Raw genomic sequence first — 26,002 nt, forward strand, 5'->3', positions numbered from 1 at the left:
AAAACTTTGTTTGAAGGCCCGTCATGGCAGCTCATACTTGTCATCCTAGCACTTTGGGAAACAGGCAGGAGGATTGCCTCAGGCCGGGACTTCAAGACCAGCCTGGGCAATGTAGTGAGTGAGAGACCCATCTCTACTAAAATAAAACATTAGCTGGGTGTGGGGGGCACACACCAACAGTCCCAGCTACTCAGGAGGCTGATGGCAGGATCACGTGAGCCCAGGAATGGGAGGCTGCAGTGAGCTATGATCACACCACTGCACTCCAGCCTGGGCAACAAAGTGAGACCCTGTTTCAGAAATAAGTAGCTTTGGGAGGCCAAGGCAGGTGGATCACTTGAGGTTGGGAGTTTGAGACCAGCCTGGCCAACATGGCAAAAACCCATCTCTACTAAAAATAGAAAAATTAGCTGGTGGTGGCGCACGCCTATAGTCCCAGCTACTGGGGTGGCTGAGGCACAAGTATTGCTTGAACCTGGAAGGTGGAGGTTACCGTGAACCAAGATCATGCCGCTGCATTCCAGCCTGGGTGACAGAGTGAGATTCCATCTCAATCAATCAATCACTCTAACATTCTGTATCATGACTGTGGTGGTGGTTACACAATACACATTTGTTGAAAATTAATGGAGCAGTAAAATGGATAAATTTTGCTGCATATGCGTCAGTAATCCTAAACTTCAACAATAACAACAACGAAAGATCTGGAAACGGGGGGTCTTGCTTTCCTTCAAGACAACAATCTGCCAGATCTAAGTAGCGGCTGGCTCTGCAGGTGGGGCAGTCACATTTCACTGCCCCCGTCCTTCACAGGTGTCGTGTGATTGACACTACTACTTCTGTCCTAGTTAAGGGAAACTTATTTTATGGAACCAGCTCCTGTGGGCATGTAAGTTGCCCTACAGGAAAAAAAAAAAGTGTGTTGGAGCTGGGCGCGGTGGCTTATGCCTGTAATCCCAGCACTTTGGGAGGCTGATACAGGCAGGTCACTTGAGGTCAGGAGTTTGAGACCAGCCTGGCCAACATGATGAAACCCCATCTCTACTGAAAATACAAAAATTAGCCAGACATGGTGGCAGTCACCTGTAATCCCAGCTACTCAGGAGGCTGAAGCAGGAGAACTGCCTGAATCTGGGAGGCAGAGGTTGCAGTGAGCTGAGATCGCGCCACTGTACTCCAAGGCTGGGCGACAGAGTGAGACTTTGTCTCAAAAAAAAAAAAGTGTGTTGGGTAAAAGCAGGATGGGGTGAGGGGCTTCTTTCCAGGTTGTGGAGAAGGGGAAAGAGAGAAGTGCATGTATCCTGAGAGGAGAGGACCCACCACTCAGCCTTCCCATAGTCCCTGTGAGGTGCTGGGCATTGATGCCACTCCTCCCTCCAAGACATGACTAAGAGCTGCCGGACCTTAGATGGGGACAAGGAGTCTCTTGGTGGGAACAAAGCAGTGAAGTGGGGACCCTAGAGGACGTGGGCTCCCAGAAACCTTAGCCCAGCCTAAGACCCCAGAACCGGGGAGCCCAGGTAGGAGCTGATGTTAAATGTTTCCCCCCCAAGCAGGTGGAACCAGGTCTGTATATCAGGATTCAAGTTGTTAGAGGCAAAGGCCTCGTTTTCCCTGCACCTGAGATGGGCAGAGGTTCCCACCTTTACCTGCTTTGTGTGGATCAGTAATGGACATGCTGTCTGCTGGTGGTCTTAACTGAGTCTTCGCAAAGAGGTGTGGCTGGGAATGGGCTTGACTTCCAGCCCTTGTTCACATCTAATGACCCCTAAGCATGGGGAGGGTCAGTGACTCTGTCTGGGGCCTCACTTCCAACCATAATTTTTTTTTTGGAAACGGAGTCTCATTCTGTTGCCCAGGCTAGGGTGCAGTGGCACAATCTTGGCTCACTGCAACCTTTGCCTCCTGGGTTCAAGTGATTCTCATGCCTCAGCCTCCCAAGTAGTTGGGGTTACAGGCGACCGCCACCATGCCCAGCTAATTTTTGTATTTTTAGTAGAGACGGGGTTGCGCCATGTTGGCCAGACTGGTCTCAAACTCCTGACCTCAGGTGATTTGCCTGCCTCGGCCTCCCAAAGAGCTGGGATTACAGGTGTGAGCCACCGTGCCCGACTTCCAACCATAAAGCTAAAAGGGACACGTGTGGCTTGCTGATGTCTTGAGGGCTAATTGTTCCTGAAGGTGGGAATAACTCATTTCAATTAAAATTGTCTAAAAATAAAAAGTAGGCTGGGAGTGGTAGCTCATGTCTGTGATCCTAGCACCTTGGGAGGCCAAACTGGGAAGACTGCTTGAACTCAGTAGTTTGAGGCCAGCCTGAGCAACATAGTAAGATACCCATCTCTACAAAAAAGTTAAAAATTATCTGGGCATGGTGGCGGAAGCCTGTAAGTGCCAGCTACCAGGGAGGCTGAGGCAAGAGGATCGCTTGAGCCCAGGAGTTTGAGACTGCAGTGAGCCAAGATTGCACCATTGCACTGCAGCCTGGGTGATAGAGTAAAACCTTGTCTCTAAAAACAAAGTTTTTAAAAAATAAAAAGTAACTTTTGAACATAATACAAGGAACACAATTGAATGGGGAAATATGTATGGCATAGTTACAACTAGCAAAATCCGATTTGTCCAAAATGCATAGAGTTGACACATTGTTGAGGGTTAGTATTTAGATCCCACTCAACAAGTAGTAAGAGTCCATTGATTCATTTGGAGAGTGAGGGTGAGCTCAGTCCCGTGCAGTGCTTTTCAGAGGGTCCTCCCGAGACCACCTCCATCAGGATCAATGGCAGGCCTAGAAATTTGTACTTTAACGGGGGTCACAGGTGAAATGAAATGAATTTGTAAAGCACTTGGAATAGTGTCTGGCACGTAAGTGCTACACTTTTTATTATATTATTTTACTTACTATTTTTATGTAAACACTTGAGGTTCCAACAGACCAGGCAATGAACCAGCCCCCTGAAAGGGATTCAGTAAACCACCACATGGAAGACAGTTCACCTTGACTAGTTGATGCAGTTTAGATCTGCATCCCCACCCAAACCTCATGTTCAGTTGTAATGTCATGTTCTGTTGGATTACAATTGAACATGAGATTTGGGTGGAGACACAGATCCAAACCGTAAAACTAGTCAAGGTGAACACTGGGGCCTGGTGGGAGGTGACTGGATCATGGGGGCAGTGTGTGTGTGAGTGACAGAGTCTCGCACTGTCGCCCATGCTGGAGTGCAGTGGCGCGATCTCGGCTTACTGCAACCTCCGCCTCCCCAGTTCAAGTGACTCTCCTTCCTCGGCCTCCTCAGCTGAGATTACAGGCACCCACCAACACACCCCCAGCTAATTTTATGATTTTTTGTTTTTGTTTTTGCGAGATGGCGATTTATTCTTGTTCCCCAGGGTACCGTGCAATGGCGCAATCTCGACTCACTGCAACCTCCACCTCCCAGGTTCAAGTGATTCTCCTGCCTCAGCCTCCCGAGTAGCTGGGACTACAAGCTTGCACCACCATGCCCGGCTAATTTTTGTATTTTTGGTAGAGACGGTTTCACCATGTTGCCCAGGCTGATCTCGAACTCCTGACCTCAGGTGATCTGCCTGCCTTGGCCTCCCAAAGTGCTGGGATGACAGGCGTGAGCCACTGCACCAGGCCTCATTTTATGTATTTTTAGTAGAGATGGGGTTTCACTATTTTGGTCAGGCTAGTCTTGAACTCCCGACTTGGTGATCCGCCGATCTCAGCCTCCCAAAGTGCTGGGATGACAAGCGTCAGCCACCGCGCCCGGCCTTTGGGGGCAGTTTCTAATGGTTTAGCACCATCCCTTTGGTGCTGCCCTCATGAGGTCTGGTTGTTTAAGTATCTGGCACCTCCCCATTCTCTCTGTTCTGCCTGCTCTGGTCATGTAAAACATGCCTGCTTCCCCTTTGCCTTCCACCATGATGGTAAGTTTCCTGAGGCCTCCCCAGAAGCAGAAGCTGCTATGCTTTCTGTACGGCCTGCAGAACCATGAGCCAATTAAGCCTCTCTATACATTACCCAGTCTCAGGGTGGGGTGCAGTGGCTCACACCTGTCATCTCAACACTTTGGGAGGCCGAGGCAGGGGGATCACCTGAGGTCAGGAGTTCGAGATCAGCCTGGCCAACATGGCGAAACCCCTTCTCTACTAAAAAAAAAAAAAAATTAGCTGGGCATGGTGGTGTGTGCCTGTAGTCCCAGCTACTTGGGAAGCTGAGTCTGGAGAATCATTTGAACCCAGGAGATGGAGGCTGCAGTAAGCCGAGATCACGCCACTGAACTCCCGCCTGAGTGACAGAGTAAGACTCCATTGCTCAAAAAATAAACAAATAATCCAATCTCGGGTATTTCTGTATAGCAATGCAACAACGGACAATACACTAGTGATAGAACCAAATGCAAACTCCCAACAATTTTTAGGCAATGCTGCACCCACTTAATCCAGCAGATCCAAAAGCTTCCACTGAAGGAGATGTGGAGGAGCTGGAACACTGAGGGTGACGTAACTCAGGCTTTCAGGAAAACAATCTGGCAGAAGGTCACAAGCTAAAAAACTTACCCTGGGGAATGAAGCACAGGAACTACCCCAAAGGAGAGAAAAGTACCCAAGGTTCAGCATTCACTACTGCTATTTACCAGCTCCAACTCCCATGCACCCCAAAAAGCCCAGCAACAGGAGGCAGAGTGATTCGACCTAGTCATTCTCAGATTACGCCGGAGAGAGCTGTTCTGCCATTGAAATCAAATAATGACAGTTTTCCTCCAGTCTTTCTTTTTTTTTTTAAAGAAGAAAAATCGCCATGTTGCCCAGGCTGATCTGAAAGTCCTGGGCTCAAGCAGTCCTCCCTGCTTAGCCTCCCAAAGTGCTAGGATTACAGGAGGTGTGAGCTGCCATGCCTGGCCTGCCTCCAGTCTGCAGAGAAATTAAAATGGATAGAATGTTCCCAGTTTTAAGTTTTATTTAAATCTCCTCTGAAGTGTTGTTACACCTTTGCTTATCCCTGAGGGGCAGTATATTAATAGGCCCCACCCATCCTACAGGCTTCCAGTCCCGTAGGAGCCAGAAAGTGGGGTCTAGGGCCAGACTATTTGGGTGCAAATCATGACTCTCTCACTTACCAGCAGTGTGACCTTGGGTAAGTCTCTTCACCTCTAGGCACCTTGGACCTCAGTTTCTTTGCTTGTAAAATGATGACTTTGGGTAAGTCTCTTTACCTCTAGGTACCTTGGACCTCAGTTTCTTTGCTTGTAAAATGAGTTTAATAGTACCTGTCTCACAGGGTGGTTGTGAAGATTAATTGACATACTAGTAGTATGAGAAGCATTTCTATTCTTTTTTTTTTTGAAATGGAGGCTCACTCTGTCACCCACCCTGGAGTGCAGTGGCATGATCTCAGCTCACTGCAACCTCTACCTCCTGGGTCCAAGTGATTCTCCTGCCTCAGCCTCTTGAGTAGATAGGATGACAGGCACATGCCACCTAATTAGCACACACCCAGCTAATTCTTTATATTTTTGTTAGAGATAGGGTTTCACCATGTTGGTCAGGCTGGTCTCGAACTCCTGACCTCAAGTGATCTGCCCGCCTGGCCTCCCAAATTGCTGGAATTACAGACATGGTGAGCCACCATGCCCAGCCTATTTTTATTGTTTGATTAAGGTCTCACTCTGTCGTCCAGGCTAGAGTGCAGTGGCATGACAGGGCTCACTGCAGCCTCAATCTTCCAGGCTCAAATGATCCTCCCACCTCACCCTCCCAAACAGCTGGGACCACAGAAATGCACTACCATGCCTGGCCAATATTTTTTCTTTTTTCTTTTTTTTTGAGATGGAATCCTGCTCTGTTGCTCAGGCTGGACTGCAGTGGCATGATCTCTGCTCACTGCAACCTCCGCCTCCTGGGTTCAAGTGATTCTCCTGCCTCAGCCTCCTGAGTAGCAGGGATTACAGACATGCACCACCATGCCTGGCTAATTTTTTGTATTTTTAGTAGAGACAGGGTTTCGCCATGTTGGCCAGACTGGTCTTGAACTACTGACCTCAGGTGATCCACCCTGTTTGCCCTCCCAAAGTGCTGGGATTACAGTCTTAAGCCACTGCGCCTGGCCTATTTTTTTTTTTTTTCTTTAATAGAGACAAGGTCCCACTATATTGCCCAGGTTGGTCTCAAACTCCTGAGCACAAGCGGTCCTCCTGCCTCGGCCTCCCAAAGTACTGGGATTATAGGTGTGAGCCACTTCACCCAGCCTGTATGGGAAGCATTTTGTAAATAAATATAAGCTGCTATCATCATCATTAGAATCTTATGGAACTTGTTTTTAGTCTTTATGAAGACCCTGACATGTAGTAATTTGAGGCTGCTGATGTCACTCTTAACGTGTCATCACCAAAAAGCATCACCACTTACCCTCTTGAACTGCTCGAGCTGCTCTGTGAGTTCCTCCACTGCCTGTGCGTGTTTCTGCCTCATCTCCTGGACCTGAGCCTCGTGGGACCGCGTCTCTTCATCCAGGGCCTTCTTCAGCACCGTCACCTCCTGCTCCCTCTTCGCCCTTGACAGGAAGAACACGGTGGATGGCAGTTGGGTGGAGACAGAGGGTCATCTTAGTGCCGTGCAAAAGAATGAGAGCTCTTCCAGGACCCAGAGCTGCAATCCTCATCACCACCCCTCTCTAGCTGTGTGACCTTGGGTCACTCACCTAACATCTCTGAACCTAAAATTTCCTCAGCTGCAACATGTGGAGCATATCACCTGCCTGGGACGTCTGTAATGACTGGCAAACAAATACACAAAGTAATGGACTTGAAAAGATGTCTGTGAACTGCAAAATTTTGCTTAAATATTAATGTTGGCTCTTATTTATTGAGCAGTTACTATATGCCAGGCCGTGAGATAAGTTTTTTATATACATCATCTAATCCTCAGAGCGACCCAAAGAGGCAGGTATGTTATTATTTCCGTTTTACAAATGAGGAAACTAAGGCTAAGAGAGGGTAAGCAGTTTTACCCATGGTGTCACAGCCATTGTATGATGGAGCCAGAATTGGAAGCTAAACCTTGACCTTGAGTCCATGGTTTTGTTTTTGAGACGGAGATTCACTCTTGTTGCCCAGGCTAGAGTGCAATGGCGCAATCTTGGCACACTGCAAACTCTACCTTCCAGGTTCAAGCGATTCTTCTGCCTCAGCCTCCTAAGTAGCTAGGATTACAGGTGCCCGCCACCATGACTGGCTAATTTTGCATTTTTAGTAGAGATGGGGTTTCATTATGTTGGCCAGGCTGGTTTCGAACTCCTGACCTCAGGTGATCCACCCGCCTCCGCCTCCCAAAGTGCTGGGATTACAGGCATGAGCCATTGCACCCAACCTGGTTTTTTGTTTTGTTTGTTTTTGTATCGAGTCTTGCTCTGTTGCCCAGACTGGAGTACAGTGGAACACTGTCAGCTCACTGCAACCTCTGCCTCCCAGGTTCAAGGGATTCTCCTGCCTCACCCTCCTAAGTAGCTGGGATTACAGGCGCCCACCACCACACCCGGCTAATTTTTGTCTTTTTAGTAGACAGGTTTTCATGATGTTGGCCAGGCTGGTCTCGAACTCCTGACCTCAGGTGATCTGCATGCCTCGGCCTCCCAAAGTGCTGGGATTACAGGCATGAGCCACCACATGTGGCCCATGCACTGGGCTTTTCTGTATCAAAGTCCAGGTGGCAAGAGAGCAGAACATTGTGCCTCTATGTGCATGTGACACAGCACAAAACCCAAAGTGGGGGAAATAAACCTCAGGGTATACGGTGTTGGCACAGCTAGCATAGCTATATGCTATGGTATATGCTATGCCAACACCACAGATTGCATTAAAATACATTTATGTGTTTACTGAATGAATCAATGACCTAGTTTCACCAGAGTCAGGATTCGTGATCTGGCAGGCAGTTTGTTATTGTTATTATTTGTTCATTTGAAGTTAATCTTAAATTGAAAACCAATCCGATCAATTTTATTTTTAACATTTAACACAAAAGTTATACACACACATACTTGGGAATTGGAGCCTGGGGACTGACTGATAACACACACAGACAGACAGGAAGGAATTTCTCAAAAATGCTAACTGGTGTGACTAAGGGTGATTTTTGTTTGTTTTTTGAGATGGAGTCTCACTCTGTTGCTCAGGCTGGAGTGCAATGATGCAATCTCAGCTCACTGCAACCTCTGCCTCCCAGATTCAAGTGATTCTACTGCCTCAGCCTCCTGAGTAGCCAGGATTACAGGCATGCGACACCACGCTCAGGTAATTTTTGGATTTATAGTAGAGACAGGGTTTCACCATGTTGGCCAGGCTGGTTTTGAACTCCTGACTTCACCTGTCTTTGGCCCCCCAAAGTGCTGAGATTATACGCATGAGCCCGACCCGAAAGGTGATTTTTTTAATGTCTGTTTTTCTATAGTTTTCAAATTATTCTCTGAGTAAATCCAAGCTTTCCAGTGAGGATGGTTTTGAATGCAGCCTGACACAGAGTCATAAACTTGCTTAAAACAGTATGAGATGTTTTTTTGCAATTTGTAAATCTTTTTTAGTTCATCAGCTATTATTAGTGTTAGTGTATTTTATGTGTGGCCCAAGACAAATCTTTTTCTTCCAATGTGGCCAAGGGAAGCCAAAAGATTATACATCCCTGGTATATACTATTCTTCTGATGAGAAATAAGATGATGAGGGCCGGATGCAGTGGCTCACACATGTAATACCAGCAGTTTGGGAGACTGAAGTGGGTGGATCACTTGAGGCCAGGAGTTCAAGTCCAGCCTGAGCAACATGGTGAAACTCCATCTCTACTAAAAACACAAAAATTAGCTGGGCATGGTGGCACACACCTGTAAGCCCAGCTACTCAGGAGGCTGAGGCATGAGAATCACTTGAATCTCAGAGGTGGAGGTTGCAGTGAGCCAAGATGGCACAACTGCACTCCAGCCTAGGTGACAAAGCCAGACTGCCTCAAAAAAAAAAAAAAAAAAAAGAAACAACCATGCTTCTACAAGTTAAAGCAAACTGTAGCCAGGAAGGTAAATGCACAGGGGCTGAGAAATTCTGTGATGCAGGATTTGCTTTGGGTTTGTCCCCTCTCCTGCCCCCATCCTGTTGGTGCAGTGGGACAGTGGGATGGTGGGGTTGATGGGTCCTCACCTGAGCTCCTGCTGCGTGGCCGTGCTGTCCAGCGTGTCTTCCAGCTCTGTCTTCAGGGCCTCCAGCTCCTCGCCCAGGTCTCGCTTCTGCTTTTCAGCCTTGTTCCTGGCGGCCCGCTCCGAGTCCAGGTCCTCCTGGAGGTCTGAGATGTGGCCCTCCAGCTCCCGGATCTTCTTTAGGGCACTGTTCTTCTGAGCGATTTCATCGTCAAGCCTTTCAGGGACAGACCCACCAGAATGAACCCCCAGCGCCCTTAGTTTCCTGTCTTACAATGTGGCCAAAAATGGTTTTCTGGGACCAAACACTTATGTTGCAGAGACATCAAACACCTTCTATCCATGTCCCCAGGCCTGCTGCTTGATATGCCAGACTACTTGAGATTAACACAGGACCTGAGTGCCAAGGTCTGACATCAAAACAGATTGTATATGTGCATGGGTGTGTGTATGTGTGTATGCACATGTGTGCATGTGTGTACAAGAATGCAAAGCATTGGCCCCAGACTGGCAAGGTACCTGGTCACAGTAGGGACTGTGTAGATGCTTTCTGAATGTTGGACAGTTATTCTTCCCTGGCAACTGTCTGTTCTTTCTGCATTTCCTCAGTGACTGAGTACCCACCCCACACACAGCACTTGGCCAGCCACTGCTTACGGGAGATATTCAGACTGGGGCTCTGCATCTGGTGGAGGTGGTGACCACAGATCAAGGTGGGCTGCAAGAAGCACTGTTAAATGGCAGAATGCTGCAGGAGAGGCAAGCACTTTGATTTTACTGTACTTGAATGGGCAGCAACAAGAGAGAAAGTGAAATAGTTGGGTTGGGGTGAGACTGCAGAGGGTGGGTGGGCTCTGAGGGTGAGGCTAAGGAAACTGGCTTTTCCCTAATAAGCCAGTGAAGTTAGGTTTTTGTTTTATTGTTGTTATTGTTGTTTTGAGACAGGATCTTGCTCTGTTGCCCAGGCTGGAGTGCAGTGGCATGATCATAGCTCACTTTAGTCTCAACCTCCTGGGCTCAAGTGATCCTCCCAACTCAGCCTCCTGAGTAGCTGGGACTACAGGCACACACCACCATGCCTGGCTCATTTTTTAACTTTTTGTAGAGATGGGGTCTTGCTTTGTTGCCCATGTTGGTCTCAAACTGCTGGCCTCAAGCAATCCTCCCACCTTGGCTTCCCAAAGTGCTGAGATTACAGGTGTGAGCCTCTGCATCCAGCCAGCAAAGTTTTGTGATCAGGTTCGTGCCCCAGAGGGATGTTTTCCCTTCATCACCCTAGCACTGTCAACGCAGCACAAGTTGGACGACAAAAGAGCCGAACCAGGGGATCAATCAGAAAGCTCTGAGGCTTAAATCCCAGCTCTGCCTCTTACAAGCAATGACATTGCTCCTGTTCTGTTACCCCTAGGAGGCTCAGCTTCCTCCTCAAAGACACCAGCAGTACACCTGGCCAGGTGTCTGCAAAGGTATTGCTTGAAAAGAACTTAGTACAGAGTGAGCAGGTAAATCATCATTCAGAGTGGCTGCTGCAGTATCAGTATTGTTGTAAAGCCAGCTAAGAGCCAGGAAGAGGGAAAAACCAGAGGAAACGGGTGGGGGCACATTTAGAAGGACTGGCAGAATCCGAAGGTCGCTGCTCACTGTGGGTGAGCAAGAGCAAAGGATGAGACTGGTGTTCGCAAAAAGGAGGGCCCTTAGAGAGAGGGGCTGGGGAAAGGAAGGTCATTCCTGCCTTAGACATGGGGTGTTTGAGACGCTCATGGAAATTGACTCATTGGGCAATCGGAAATTCAGAACTGGGGTCTAGATGAGAAAAGCCTGTATGTCGAAGAGGCGGCAGCAACACTGCAGGAGTAGGTGAGATCAACTGCAAAGAGACTCTGTGTGTGTAGGGGAGAGAAGCAAGTCGCATGTGAGGATCTGGGGGAGTGAACGGGGTCAGGGAGGCTCATGGGAGAACTGGCCTGGCCTGGAAAACAAAGTGCATGCCAAGGGCCTGGGGCCACCTTGACCAAGACAGCCACTGCGAATGAGCGGGGGCCCACAGGACACACGGACACACAGCAAATGCCCCTTGCCAGCCCCGCTACCTGGCCAGGGCTGCCTGCAGCTCCTCCTCCTTCTTAGCCAGCTGCATCTTGAGCTCTGCGATCTGTGCCTGGAGGTCAGCGATCTGCTCGTGGTAGTCGCTGGCATCACCCTCCAGCTTCCGTTTCAGCTTCTCCAGCTCCTGCCGGCTCTTCTCTTCCTTCTTCAGCCGCACTGCAAAAACCGAGGTGCTCTTCAGGAGGGGGGGTGCCCAGAAAGATGCCGAAAATGAGCCTTCCTGCCCAGGCATTTTACACAGAGGAAATTCACATATTCCCCCATCAGTAACCGTCGTAGCCACGGCCTGGACTATTACCTCCTGATGAACAGCACCTTTTATCATATCATTATTATTATTATTAATTGAGACAGAGTTTTGCTCTTTTGGCCCAGGCTGGAGTTCAATGGTGCGGTCTCTGCACACTGCAAACTCCACCTCCCACATTCAAGAGATTCTCCTGCCTCAGCCTCCCGAGTGGCTGGGATTACAGGCGCCTGCCACCATGCCTGGCTCATTTTTGTATTTTGAGACAGGGTTTTGCCATGTTGACCAGGTTGGTCTCCAACTCCTGACCTCATGATCCGCCCGCCTTGGCCTCCCAAAGTGCTGCGATTACAGGCGTAAACCACCGCACCCGGCCTTTTTATCATATTATTAGTGTGTGTGTTGACTGAGGGTGATTCCAAGAGGTAGGATAGAGTTTTGCTCAATGGGATGATCCGCCATCCTCAAATTTCCTTTCTGATTTTCCTGCTTTTAAAAATACCCATTCAAGGCCAGGCATAGTGGCTCATGCCTATAATCCCAGCACTTTGGGAGGCCAAGGTGGGAGGACTGCTTGGGCCCAGGAGTTTGAGACCAGACTGAGCATCATAGTGAAACTCCATCTCTACAAAAATAAAAAATAAAAAAATTTAGCTCGGTGTGGTGGTGCACGCCTGTAGTCCCCGCTACACAGGAGGATCGCTTGACCTTAGGAGTTTCAGGCTGCAGTGCGCCATGATCGCACCATTGCACTGCAGCCTGGGCGACAGAGCAAGACCTCATCTCTAAAACAAAAAATAGCAAAATAAAATAAAAATAAACGTCTTGGTAGCTGGTTTACCTTCCAGTTCTGAAATCATAGATTCATGCTTGTTTTTCAGCTTGGTAAGATTCTTGGCCTTTTCTTCCTCTTCTGCAAGATTTGTTGTTAAGTCACTGATCCTCTCTTCAAGGAGTTTTCGTTCCTTTTTGGAGAAAGAGAAAGAGATATCTTTAGCATTTTTCTTTTCTCTAGAATCTGTTTCACTTTTAGTAATTTCCATATAAACAATTGAAAGAAAAACCCACATTATAACAAAATACAACTATAGCTTTAAATGGTAAAGAGAAGTCCCTTAACAATTTCCAAAAATTGGCCATATCTCATCTCATGCCAGTCTGTCCCTCACATTGTATGGTCAGCTAAAGGTACCTTCCTTCCATTCCTGCCACTGGCCAGCTCTTCCCTGCCCCAGGGCCTTTGCACAGTGGGCCAACCAGCTGAGATGCTCTTCCATTCCCCTCTAACTGCTCCTTCATCTTTAAGTTTCTGCTTAAATGTCACCTCCTCCAGGACACCTTCCCTGAATACCCTTCCTCTATCCCCCACTGCCCTTTCCTTTTCCCTTTTTCCCTTCCTCCTTTTTTTTGAGACAGAGTGTTACTCTGACACCCAGACTGGAGTGCAGTGGCGCTATCTCAGCTCACTGCAACCTCCACCTCCCAGGTTCAAGTGATTCTCCTGCCTCAGCCTCCCGAGTAGCTGGGACTACAGGCATCCGCCAACACACCCGACTAATTTTTTGTATTTTTAGCAGAGATAGGGTTTTACTGTGTTGACCAGGCTGGCCTCCAACTCCTGACCTCAGGTAATCCACCCGCCTCACCCTCCCAAAGTGCTGGGATTGCAGGCATGAGCCACCGCCCCCGGCCTGCCTCACTCTTATAATATGGTGAACGTTTCCTTCGGAGCCCTGATCGCCATGGCAAATCATGGTTGTTTGCCATCTCACTGGAGGGTAAGCCCCATGAGGGCAGGGTCCTCCTTCACCATGCATACCTGCATTGAACACAGAGCCTGGCTCACAGCAGGGGCCAAGTTGACATCCAGCTCAAAGAACTAAAAGCAGGTGACCCTCGTGGGGCTGGTTAGTGACGACTGACTAGGGTGACCAGCTTGTCCTGGTTTTCTAAGGGCTTTTCTGCTTTGAGAACTGAAAGTCCCAAATTCCCCAAATCCCCCTGATCCTGGTAAGTCTGTTGTTTTGAATGCAGAAACTTGATTCCACTTTTTTTTTTTTTCTGAGACAGAATCATTCTGTCACCCAGGCTGCAGTGCAGAGGTGTGATCTCAGTTCACTGCAACCTCTGCCTCCCAGGTTCAAGTGATTCTCCTGCCTCAGCCTCCCAAGTAGCTGGGATTACAGGCACCGGCCACCATGCCTGGCTAATTTTTGTATTTTTAGTAGAGATGGAGTTTCACCCTGTTGGCCAGGCTACTCTCAAACTCCTGACCTCAAGTGATCCACCTACCTCAGCCTCCCAAAGTGCTGGGATTATAGTCATGAGCCACCGCACCCGGCTGCTACTCACTTTTGACAATTTATTGTTCTGATCATCCATGACCAGGATCTCATCCTCCAGTTTCTTGATCTTGGCCTCAGCTGTGACCTTCTCAAGTTGCAGCTTCTGCCTGGCAGCTTCCTCCTCCTCTAGCTGCTCTTCAAGGTCCTTTGTTGTGGAGGGAAAAGAGTAACAGCTTTGGTTATAACAAATTTACTCTCATGGTGATCTGGAGACTAGTGAACGCAGGGGTAGGCCTGATGATGCCCAGAATTCTGCAGCCTCCTAAAAGGAAGAAATAAAGGCCTGGTCACGGTGGCTCACGCCTGTAATCCCAGCACTTCTGGAGGCGAAGGTGGGTGGATCACTTGAGGTCAGGAGTTCAAGACCAGCCTGGCCAACATGGCGAGACCCTGTCTCAAAATACAAAAATGAGCCAGGCATGATGGTGGGCTCCTGTAATCCCAGCTACTCGGGAGGCTGAGGCAGGAGAATCGCTTGAACCTGGGAGGCAGAGGTTGCAGTGAGCTGAGATTGCACCATTGCACTCTAGCCTAGGCAACAGACTGAGATTCTGTCTCAAAAAAACAAAACAAAAAAAACCCTGGGTAAGCTCCTCTGCTTCGTGGAACCTCAATCTCCTCATCTATAAAACGGGCACAGTAGGTACCACAGTGGTTTAAAATCGATCCACAAATTCTTTGCTACTCCAAAAAGGTGGAGCCTAATTCTCCTCCCCTTGAGTGAGGATTCGATTTGCTTCTAACAACAACAACAACAACAACAACAACAACAACAACAACAGCAGCAGCAACAAATCAGGAGGAAGTGTTGGAATGTAACTTCAGAGATTACGCTATAAAAGGTATTGTGGCTTCCTTTCTCCTCTCTCTCAGATCACTCCTTCTGGGGGAACTCTGCTGCCATGTTGGAAGGACACTCAAGTAGCCCTGAGGCAAGGCCTTCACGGTAGGGAACTGAGGCCTCCTGCCAACAGCTGTGTGAATGAGCCACGTGAAAGTGGGTCTTCCAGCCCCAGATGAGCCTTCAGCCTCAGCCAACACCTTGACTGCAACCTCATGTCGGACCCTAAGCCAGAACCACTCACCTAAGCCACTCCCAAATTCCTGATTAGGCAAGATAAACACTTTTTATTTCTAGCTGCTGAGTGTGGCATGTTTTGTTATGTAGCAATAGCTAATAAATACAATTATCCTCCACTCAGGCTTGCTGTTAGGAGAAAAGGGGTTAGCACATGCAATGCAGGGCAGTAGAACAGAATGGGCTCGCTGCGTTCAAGTCCCAACCCCAGCTGTGTGGCCTTGATTAGATGACCGACCCTCACCAAGCCTCCGTCTCATCGTCTGTCCCAGCAGGGACACGTATCCCTGGATGCACCTCCACAGGCCTGCAGTGAGGGTCAAGTGATTTGCCTAGCTACCATGGGCTGCCCCTGTGACAGCTTACCAGCATCTGCTGGGCCATCTTCTTCCTTTCAGCCTGTAGCTGCTGGCCCCTGTCTTCCTCCTCTTCCAGGCGGGCCTCCATCTCATGCAGTATCTCCTCCAGTTCCTGCTTCTTGGCCGCCAGCCGCACCCGCATCTCCTCAGCCTCTGCATACAGCTCTGTCTCTGCCTGCAGCTGTTCCTGTAGCAGGTTCTTCTCCTCGGCCAGCTGCACACAGAGGGTGGGGAGGAGGCGGGTGAGCCCCATGGGGCCAAGTCCTGCTCCCCGGCGGCCCCAGCCACACATCCATACAGGTACCTGCGAGTGCTTCTGCTCCAGCTCCTTAAGCTCATTCTCTGCCTTCTGCTGCCGCTCCTTGGTCTTCTGCAGTTCATCCTCCTTGGCCTGCATCTCCTCCTCCTGCCGTGTCACCTGCAGCAGTGGCTTCACCTGCACACACATAGTCAGCCTGTCATTTGTTTTTGTGGCAAAGGGATATGTTGTCATAATAAATTTGATCGGTGGTTCTGAGCCAGGGATAATGTCACCCCCACCGATCCCCACTAGGGGATACTGTCTGGAGCCACTGGTGGTTGCCACAACTGGGGTGGGGGGTGGCTGTGGCATCCAGTGGGTAGAGGCCAGGGATGCTGCTGAACACCATACAGTATGCAGGACAGCCCCCACAACAGAGAATTAGTCACCCCAAAATGTCAACAGTGGCAAGATTGAGGAACTCTAAATTAGAGCACCAGAAAAGGTGCAAAGTGAAAGGAAAAAGTCTCATCTTCCCCACTTTAGAACCATCCCAACAGAGAACTACTGTTGAAAAGTGCTATTTCCTTCCAAGGACAAAAGGGAAAAGAAAAAATCTTTCATATCCCACCCACCTCCCTATCAAAGTCATTACTAACATTGTTTACATTTCCTTCCTGGCTCTTTTTCTATGTTTAAAAAACAGACTTAAGACCGTGCTGACTAGTGTTAGCGGCTGCTTTTATTATTTAAAATTACAAGATACAGACAGGCACAGTGGTGCATGCCTGTAATCCCAGCACTTTGGGAGACCGAGGCAGGTGCTTGAGCCCAGGAGTTTGAGACCAGCCTGGGCAACATCATGAGACCCCATCTCTACAAAGAAAAGTAGCCAGGCATGGTGGTGTGTGTCTGTAGTCCCAGCTACTGAGGGGGCTCAGGTAGGAAGATCGCCTGAGCCCTGGAGGTTGAGGCTACAGGGAGCCATGATTGTGCCACTGGACTCCAGCCTGGGTGACAGAGTGAGACCCTGTCTCCACAAATAAAATTTTTAAAAAATTATATTTATCACCGCACGCTGTTACATCATTCTTACAACTTGACACAGCCATGTTTTTAAGTTAATGTATTTATTAAGAGATGGTCTTGTTCTGTCACGCAGGCTGGAATGCAGTGACCCAATCAGAGTTCACTGCAGCCTTGAACTTCTGGCCTCAAGCGATCCTCCCGCCCCAGCTCCAGAGTAGCTGGGACTACAGGCACATGCCACAGTGTGCAGCTAGACAGCTAGGTAGATGTCTTTTTTGTTGTTTTTTTAGCAGACCTATTCAATATCCAAGCCATCATTTTAATAGCTGAAAACATTCCATTGATGGATGAACCATTATTGAACTCATCATTCAGCTAGGACCGGACACTGAAATTCTGCTATTGTAAATAAGGCCATAATGAATGCCCTTAACTCTTGATTTTCTTTTCTTTTCTCTTTTTTATTTTTCAGTTGGAGTCTCGTTCTGTCACCCAGGCTGGAGTGCAGTGGTACAATCTTGCGATCTCAGCTCACTGCAACCTCTGCCTCCTGGGTTCAAGCAATTCTCCTGCCTCAACCTCCTGAGTAGCTGGGATTACAGGTGCCCACCACCACACCCGGCTAATTTTTGTATTTTTAGTAGAGATGGGGTTTCACCATGTTGTCCAGGCTGGTTTTGAACTCCTAAACCCAGGTGATCCTCCCACCTTGGCCTCCCAAAGTGCTGGGATTACAGGCGTGAGCCACCACACCTGGGTGAGACGATTTTCTTAGGATAGTTTTTCAGAAGTTGGTTCAGTGGGGACGAACATTTCCAAAAAGCAGCAGAGTCTCAATCTGTCACCCCGGCTGGAGTGCAGGCATGATCTTGGCTCACTGCAACCTCTGTCTCCCGGGTTCAAGAGATTCTCCTGCCTCAGCCTCCTGAGTAGCTAGGATTATAGGTGCCTGCCACCATACTCAGCTAATTTTTGTATTTTTAGTAGAGACGGGGTTTTGCCATGTTGGCCAGGCTGGTCTCGAACTCCTGACTGCAAGTAATCCACGTCCCTCGGCCTCCCAAAGTGCTGGGATTACAGGCATGAGCCGCCGCCCCTGGCAGCATTCTTGAACCATCAAAATTACGTAACTGGAGAACAGAGTGGTTTCCAGGGCTACGGAGGAAGTGGGTGTGGCTATAAATGGGCCACATGAGGGATTCCAGTGCTGATGGAAATATTAATACTTTGTGTTAAGGTCCTGGCTATAGCCTGTGTACCAAAGGACAGGGCCTCCTCGGGCCAGAGAACCGCCAACACGCAAGGTCTTGAGTTCAAGCCCTCCATTCCGCACCCACTTGTGACCACCTCCTTTCCCAAATGTGGAGGCTCCAGAGTGAAGAGCCAGGGCTGGGGGCCCCCGGGAAGGGGGCGGGGGCAGAGCACTCACTTTGGTGAAAAGCCTCCACCACTGCCAGTTCCGCAGCTTGAGGTAGGCGGCGCAGTTCCTCTGAATCACCTTCATGGCGGTCAGCTGCTGCTGCCTCTTGGCAAAAGCCCTAGGGAGGGGGGAAGAGAAGGTGGGTGGGTGGGTCATGAAGCCTCACCCTGCTGTCCACAGAGCCCTGCCCCGCAGCATCCCAACCTGCACAGGGACATGCCCCGTTCTCCCCAGCTCAGGTTCTTCCAGAAACCCTGTGTGACGCATGTTTTGTCTGGCTGCAAACAACTTAAATCATCTACAGGCCAGAGCCTTTCTCAGTGGACAAGGAAGACCCAGGGCTCACGACATGCCCCGGACTTAGCTGAGATCCAAACACCGCTCAGAAAACGCATCTATGTGCATCATTCCTAATGGGGCTTCTGTACACCCCGGCTGTACTAGCTGTTTCTGTTTTTTCTATTTTTTTACTTCTTTTTTGAGATAGGGTTTCACTCATTGCTGCCCAGGCTGGAGTGCAGTAGCACGATCTCAGCTCACTGCAACCTCCACCTCTGGGGTTCAAGTGATTCTCCGGCTTCAGCCTCCTGAGTAGCTTGGATTACAGGTGCCCACAACCATGCCCGGCTAATTTTTGTATTTTTAGTAGAGATGGGGTTTCCCATGTTGACCAGGCAGGTCTCAAACTCCTGACCCTCAGGTCATCCACCCACCTTGGCCTCCCAAAGTGCTGGGATTACAGGTAGGTACCACCGTGCCCAGCCTGCACCAGCTGTTTCAGACAAACCTATTTTTATTTTTTCAGAGACAGGGTCTGGCTCTGTGGCCCAGACTAGAGTGCAGTGGTGTGATGATGGCTCACTGCAGCCTCAAATTCCTGGGCTCAAGTGATCCTCCTGCCTCAACTTCCCAAGTAGTTGGGACTACAGGCACATGCTACCATGCCCAGCTAATTTTTATCCTAGTTTTTTTTTTTTTTTTTTTTTTGTAGAGATAGGGGTCTTGCCATGTTGCCCAGGCTGGTTTCAAACTCCTAGACTCAAGCCATCCTCCTGCCTTGGCCTCCCAAAGTGCTGGGATGACAGGTGTCAGCTACCATACCCAGCGCTGTCAAACCTATTCTCTCCTGGGTTGTTTTAGGAATTTCAAACTGTGACCCTGAACAGCACTCTTCCCATTTGAGGGCTATCAGATTGAGAAACGATAGAATAGTGAACGGAATTCTGTCTTCCCTGCTTGGCTGCCATCTTAGACATGGGAAAACTTTAAGAATCAAATTGCCCCAGTCATCCTGGAACCAGGAGGGACAGCAACAGGGAATTTAGTAACGAAACTTGACAAGTTAGGTCTGTTGTGGAAGGACCAAGAGCTCCCAAATCTGGCCTTGACCATCTTGGGTCCATGTGTCAATGAATGAACCTGACATGTCAGGGTCCTGCAGGTGAGGGTGTGGTCTCTGCCCAGTGACAACACTAGCCCCAGATAGAGAGCGACTCCACCTGTTCCTGCAGTCCCTGGGGTGTGACTTTCACTGAGGAACCCGAGCCCTTCCCTGGCTCCCAGTCTTCACAGAACAGATGGGACATGACACCCTCTGAAACACTGCCTTATAAATCCCATGGGGACGTGGGTATCTAGACACGGTCAAGTCCTCTTTCCTTGATGCTTTATCCAATTCTAACATTTCTAGGCCGGGCGCAGTGGGTCACGCCTATAATCCCAGCACTTTGGGATGTCAAGGCGGGTGGATCACTTGAGACCAGGAATTTGAGACCAGCCTGGCTAACATGGTGAAACCTCGTCTCTACTAAAAATACAAAAATTAGCCCAGTGTGGTGGCGGGGGCCTGTGATTCCAGTCACTCGGGAGGCTGAGACACAAGAATTGCTTGAGTCCAAGAGGCAGAGGTTGCAGTGAGTTAAGACTGCACCACTGCACTCCAGCCTGGGCGATGGAGAGAGAGAGAGAGACTCTGTCTCAAAAAGAAAGAAGGAAGGAAGGGAGGGAGGAAGGGAGGGAGGGAGGAAGGAAGGGAGGGAGGGAGGGAGGAAGGGAGGAAGGAAGGAAGGGAGGGAGAGAGGGAGGGAAAAACACCAACTAGCATTTCTGACCTGAGAACCACACACTGTTCTAAGCTCTCGTCATGCGTTATATCTTAGTGACACCTCATGAACAGCTCTCTGAGGTCAAAATGATTATGCTCAGTTTCCAGCTAAAAAAACTTGAAGCTCAGAGAGGTGGAGTAACTTGTCCAAGGTTCATCAGCAAAAACTGGGGCATCCAGGATGAGAACCCCGGTCTAAAACTCATTCCCTTCCTGCACTCGTAACTGGTACATTTATTTAAAGTAGAAGCATTTCTTCCACCTCAAGAAAAAACTGTCAGTCAATGATGCATAGTAAACAGGTGGCCTCTTAAAATCAGGGAATCGGAACAGAAAGGCCCCTGTTTGTGATTCGCGTTCGAGGTATTAGGATGCAGGAAAGCATCTTTACTTTCTGGCCAAGTAGCCACGACACATCGCCTGGAAGGCCATGATGACATCGGTGATCTTCAAATCTCGTTCCTCCTCCAGGTGGGCCAGGACCCCCGTTCGGAAGAAGATTTTGCTCTGCCCTATCCTGTATAAGTTGGGGTCAAGTTCCAGGGCTTTGATCTGCAAAAGGAAGGAGAAGAAGAGCTCCTGATTTCTGCTGCGCCATTTGGCCAGTGATGACATGGGTAAGAACGGTCCCGCCAAAAGCAGCAGGTGGCTTGTGGCCAGAGGTGGGGAGGTCTCTGGTGGACTTCTGGGCTCACCATGAGAATGCAGGCCTGCTTCCCGTCCATGAAGCCTTTGGGGATGGCATTCGCCGCCAGGATCTCGTAGCTTGAAACACAGAGCAGAAGTCACCCCGTGTACCTCCAGCATCCATTCCTCCGCCCAGTCCCGCTCACCCCCTGCCCTACCTGGACCAGACCTTGGGACTCACCGTTGGCGGAACTCCTGGAAGACGATCCGGTTGGGGAAGCCCTGCCGGCAGATGCGAATGCCTTCCAGCACCCCATTGCACCGCAGCTGCTCCAGCACCAGGAATGCATCCAGCTTGCCGGACTGCAAAGGCCAAAGAGGGCAGTGGATCCCTGGGGCCAGGACCCACGGTGCAGCAAAGCCCCAAACCTCCTACCTGGATGACCCACCTGGCCAGGCCACCAGGGTACCAACAGAAGCACCCAGGGAGAGCTCAGCTGAGGGCCGAGCGGCAAAGCAGTGCCCCCTCTCTGGGTTTTCATCTCTTTGCTTTGGCACTGGCTGCCTCATGATCTCTCTGGTTCTTGATGACACTAGCATCGCCTGGCTGGGACTTGGGGCTTCCTCCTCATCACCTCCTCTCCCTCACTTCCTGTCCCATCAGCAGTTTGATTGGTTCTAGCTCCCAAATATCTCCCAAGCCCCCCCTACTTCTCTTCACCACTTCTCTTCACTATCTTCTGCCTGGACAACCACAGAAACCACCCACCTGGTCTTCTCTCTCCAGTCTTGCCTCTCCCCTCAATCCCCTCATTCACTTTCCTTTGTTCTTTTTGTTTTTTATTTTTTGAGATAGGGTCCCATTCTGTCACCCAGGCTGGAGTCCAGTGGCGCAATCATGGCTCACTGCAGCCTCAAACTCCTGGGCTCAAGTGATCCTCCCAAATCAGCCTCCCAAGTATTTAGGACCACAGCATGTGCTACCGTGCCTGGATAATTTTTTAAAATGTTTTTGTAGATACAGGGTCTTGCTATGCTGCCCAGGCTAGCCTTGAACACCTGGTCTCAAGTGATCCTCCCACCTCAACCTCCCAAAGTGCTGGGATTACAGGCATGAGCCAGCATATGTCCAGTCCCCTCATTCACTTCCTAAAACATAAATTGGACCATGCCATAGCCCTGCTTAAACACCCCCAGTGGCATCCCTAGAGAGAGAAGGTCAAGCTCCAGAAAGAACACAAGGAGCACCACGATCTAGCCCCTGCCTACCCATTCAGCCTCATTCCTACCTCACACACCGTCTGATTCCTACCTCACGCCATCACACATCTGCAACATGAAATGACCTATGTAGGATTTTCTTTCTTTCTTTTTTTTTTTTTTTTAAGATGGAGTCTCACTCTGCTGGCCAGGCTGGAATGCAGTGGTGCCATCTCAGCTTACTGCAACCTCTGCCTCCTGCGTTCAAGAGATTTTTCTCAGCCTCCTGAGTAGCTGGGATTACAGGCATGAGCCACACGCCTGACACTATCTAGCATTTTCTTACCTAGATCCTTCATTTCTCACCTCCACACTCTTGCTTATCCTGGGCGCTCTGCTAGCATGCCCTCCCCAGCCTGCCTTCCATGTCATCAAGTTGATGGCCACACATTCTTAAAGTTCAAGTTCACCAGAAGCTTTCTCTGAGTCCTGAGGCTGTGGGAGGAGCCCTGGCTCTTTGGTGTTCTCGTAATTGACCACATTCCATCACCATCATTGGCTGTGTGTTTATCTCTCCCCGTACAGCACTAGTGGCATCTTGGAGGGATTCTGTGCGGGGGGTTGAGGGACTGTCCTGTGCATCATACAATGCTTAGCGCATCCCTGGCCTCTACCCACTAGATGCTGACTAGCAGCCCCCTCCTGGTTGTGACAACCAGAAATGGCTGCAGACATGTCCACATAGAGGAGACAGTCACCCAAGGTGAAGATGCCTGCCCCAGATTAAGAGAAACCCATAGGCAAGGACTACAATTTTTCTAACACTGTCTCCCCAGCACCCGGCACAGGGAGGAGCCCAGTGAATACTTCCTGGGCTAATGAATGCATGAGTGGCTGGATGTCCTGCACAGCAGCTCCGCAGCTGAAGAGTCTCTGGATCCGTCCTCCCTTCCTCCTTTGCCTCCAGGGATGGGGAATGGGTCTGAAATTGAGATAGCCTTCCCCGCATGGCAAATGGGGTCCTCGGGGTAGGTAGGGGTGGAGGGCGCCTGGGGGATGCTGTGACTGCTTGGGGGCGCCCTGGCTTCTGGGAGCCCCAGGGTCTGGGCGGCGGGCCTCACCCTCTTCTCGTGGTTGGGGATGATGCAGCGAACGAAGTTGGGCGTGGTGTTGCGCAGCGTGGTCATCAGCTTGCCCAGCTGCTCCTTGTACAGCTGTCCCACGGTGCGGAACATGCCCTTCTTGGTCTTGGAGGCGCTGGGCAGCGAGCTCTCCGTCATCTTGGCCATCTGGTCCAGTCCCACGATGCGGTCCACTATGGGGCACAGCCAGGGTGGCATCAGCCTCTGGCCCACCCACCCCTAACTAGGCCAGAGGCCCAGACCCCGCCCCACCCACCAACCCGCCCACTCCAATCTTTCCTTCCATCACCAATGCTGCCTTTGGCACTCAGGGTTTCCAAGTACTGTCTATCTGGGAAATCCTGAGAGCACCTGAGTGGCAGAACAAATTCCCTGTGATGGAGTCACACTGACCTAGGAGTCAAGGTTGCTCTTGCTGTCCACTCACTGACTAGCCTTGGCTTGGCACCATCCTGTGCCTCAGTCTCCCTTTCTACAAAACGGAGGTAATAAAACCATCTACCTTCTAGGGCAGGGATAAGAAAATAAGGCACAGAAGGCACTTATTCCCTGCCAGTCTCCAATCCTTCATCCACCAACAAATAGTTATTGAGGACCTGCTGTGCTCCAGGCCCTGGGGACACCGCCGTGACCAAAAAAAAGACCCAGCCCTCTCACCCCACTTATATCACCGGGAAGGAGACAGACAGTGATCACATATGTTAAGTATAGAATATCTTGAGTAGTTAGGTGTGCTTAGAAAAATAAAAATAGGGTAAAGCAGAGAGAGAGAGAATGACAAGGGTGCTCTCTTAGATTAGGAGGTAGTGTGGTGGGATCTGCTAAGTTGCATATTTGAGCAGAAATCAGAAAGAAATGGGTGGGTAACAATGTGGGTATCCACAGAAGAAATATTCTGAGGCAGAAGATACAGCACACTCTCCAAGATAGAAGCCTGGCACATCAGTAAGTGCTCAACAAAAAGTAGGTATTATTATTATTATTATTATTTTATTGAGACAGAGTTTCACTCTTGTTGGCCAGGCTGGAGTGCAATGGCACGATCTCAGCTCACTGCAAGCTCTGCCTCCCAGGTTCCAGCAATTCTCCTGCCTCAGCCTCCTGAGTTGCCAGGATTACAGGCATGCGCCACCACGCCTGGCTCATTTTTTTGTATTTTTAGTAGAGACGGAGTTTCTCCATGTTGGTCAGGCTGGTCTCAAACTCCCGACCTCAGTGATTCCCCTGCCTCGGCCTCCCAAAGTGCTGGGATTACAGGCGTGAGCCACTGCGCCCAGCCATCATCTTTATCATCATCGCCACCAAGGTTCTTTTTCTACCAGCCCAACAGATCCCGCACATGCCAAGCCCAACCCACAGGCTGTGGACAGCACAATTTCTTCATCTTGGACTCAGTTAGATTCCGTGTAACAATCTCTTTTTTTTTCTTTTTTTTTTTTTGAGACAAGATCTCACTCTGTTGCCCAGCTGGAGTGCAGTGGCGTGATCTCAGCTCACTGCAACCTTCACCACCCAGGTTCAGGTGGTTCTCCTGCCTTAGCCTCCTGAGTAGCTGGGATTACAGGCACCCACCAGCACGTCTGGCTAATTTTTTTTTTTTTTTTTTTTTTAGTTTTATTTTTTCAAGACAGAGTCTTGCTCTTTTGCCTAGGTTGAAGTCCAGTGGCGTAATCTCAGCTCACTGCAACCTGAATCTCACCTCCTGAGTTCAGGCAATTCTCCCGAATCAGCCTCCTCAGTAGTTGGGATTACAGGTGCCCACCACTACGCCCAGTTAGTTTTATGTATTTTTAGTAGAGACAGGGTTTCACCACGTTGGCCAGACTGGTCTCCAACTCTTGACCTCAAGTGATCCTCCCACCTCGGCCTCCGAAAGTGCTGGGATTACAAGTGTGAGCCACTGCACGCAGCCTCATGCAGCAATCTCTCTGCTTGTCTTTGAGAGTCTTCTCTCTCCCACAAGACTGTGGGCTCCACAGGGGAGGGACTGCAGGCTTCATCATGTTTCCTGGGGTGACACAGATCCAGGGTGCGATGCTGTTCCCTAGGGCCAGAGCCTGGCATACGGTTGGGGCACAGCTGGCCCCTCCTGGAGCCTTTTTTAGCTTAAAACAAGGAAAGATCAGTCCTATAAGCCCCAGGCCCATGGGCCCTGTGCCAAGAACAAAACCTGCTGTGGACGCTGACAGCCAGGGATAAACAGCAAACCCCCTCCCCTCATCATCACTCCAGCAGCTCTTCCCAGGGATCATCTACTCACCGGTTCTCAAAGGGAGCCGGAGTGTGGTCCCCAGACCAGCAGCATCACCTGGGATGAACGTTTTCAGGCCCGCCCCATCCCTGGCCCCAGACCTGCAGAATCAGATCTTAGGGTAGGCCCAGCCATCTGAGTTTTAAAAAGCCCTCCAAAGAGGCCCAGGTGTGGTGGCTCATGCCTGTAATCCCAGCACTTTGGGAGGCTGAGGCGGGCAGATCACCTGAGGTCAGGAGTTCGAGACCAGCTTGGGCAACACGGGGGAACCCCGTCTCTACTAAAAATACAAAAATTAGCCAGGCATGGTGGCGTGTGCCTGTAATCCTACCTACTCGGGGGACTGAGGCAGGAGAATCACTGGAACCCAGGAGGTGGACGCTGCAATGAGCCAAGATTGCACCAATGCCTTCCAGCCTGGGTGACAGAGCAAGACTCTATCCCTAAATAAATAAATAAAGCCTTCCAGGGGGTCGTGATGCCTGCTTGAGTTTGAGCACCACTGGTCTAATTTAACCCTCACAATACCCCTAGTAGAGGTGGCAACTATTATTGTGTTTCCTGGTTTTACTAATGAGGGCAATGAAGCTTAACGACATTGAGTGACTCATCCAAGACCACAGAGCTAGGAGGTGGCAGAGATAAGATGCAGCAAAGTCCTTCT

The 26,002-nt window shown here is 49.8% G+C and overlaps 1 protein-coding gene across 3 annotated transcripts in view; it reads right to left on the reverse strand.

Moving 5' to 3' along the window:
* Positions 1-26,002, reverse strand: part of MYH11 (myosin heavy chain 11) — a 154,550-nt gene that overhangs the window by 23,625 nt on the left and 104,923 nt on the right. For all 3 annotated transcript variants that reach the window (XM_007986503.3, XM_073015192.1, XM_007986493.3), the window contains exons 16-27: positions 23,067-23,260; positions 20,987-21,108; positions 20,814-20,883; positions 20,510-20,670; positions 18,024-18,132; positions 15,629-15,760; positions 15,332-15,538; positions 13,895-14,032; positions 12,384-12,507; positions 11,280-11,451; positions 9,194-9,406; positions 6,418-6,562 (exon numbers count right to left, since the gene is read on the reverse strand). In XM_007986503.3, the coding sequence (XP_007984694.1) occupies positions 6,418-6,562; positions 9,194-9,406; positions 11,280-11,451; positions 12,384-12,507; positions 13,895-14,032; positions 15,332-15,538; positions 15,629-15,760; positions 18,024-18,132; positions 20,510-20,670; positions 20,814-20,883; positions 20,987-21,108; positions 23,067-23,260 (1,787 nt within the window). The remainder of the gene's footprint in view (positions 1-6,417; positions 6,563-9,193; positions 9,407-11,279; positions 11,452-12,383; positions 12,508-13,894; positions 14,033-15,331; positions 15,539-15,628; positions 15,761-18,023; positions 18,133-20,509; positions 20,671-20,813; positions 20,884-20,986; positions 21,109-23,066; positions 23,261-26,002) is intronic.

The sequence above is a fragment of the Chlorocebus sabaeus genome, chromosome 5, assembly GCF_047675955.1.
Source record: "Chlorocebus sabaeus isolate Y175 chromosome 5, mChlSab1.0.hap1, whole genome shotgun sequence".
NCBI classification, from domain to species: domain Eukaryota; kingdom Metazoa; phylum Chordata; class Mammalia; order Primates; family Cercopithecidae; genus Chlorocebus; species Chlorocebus sabaeus.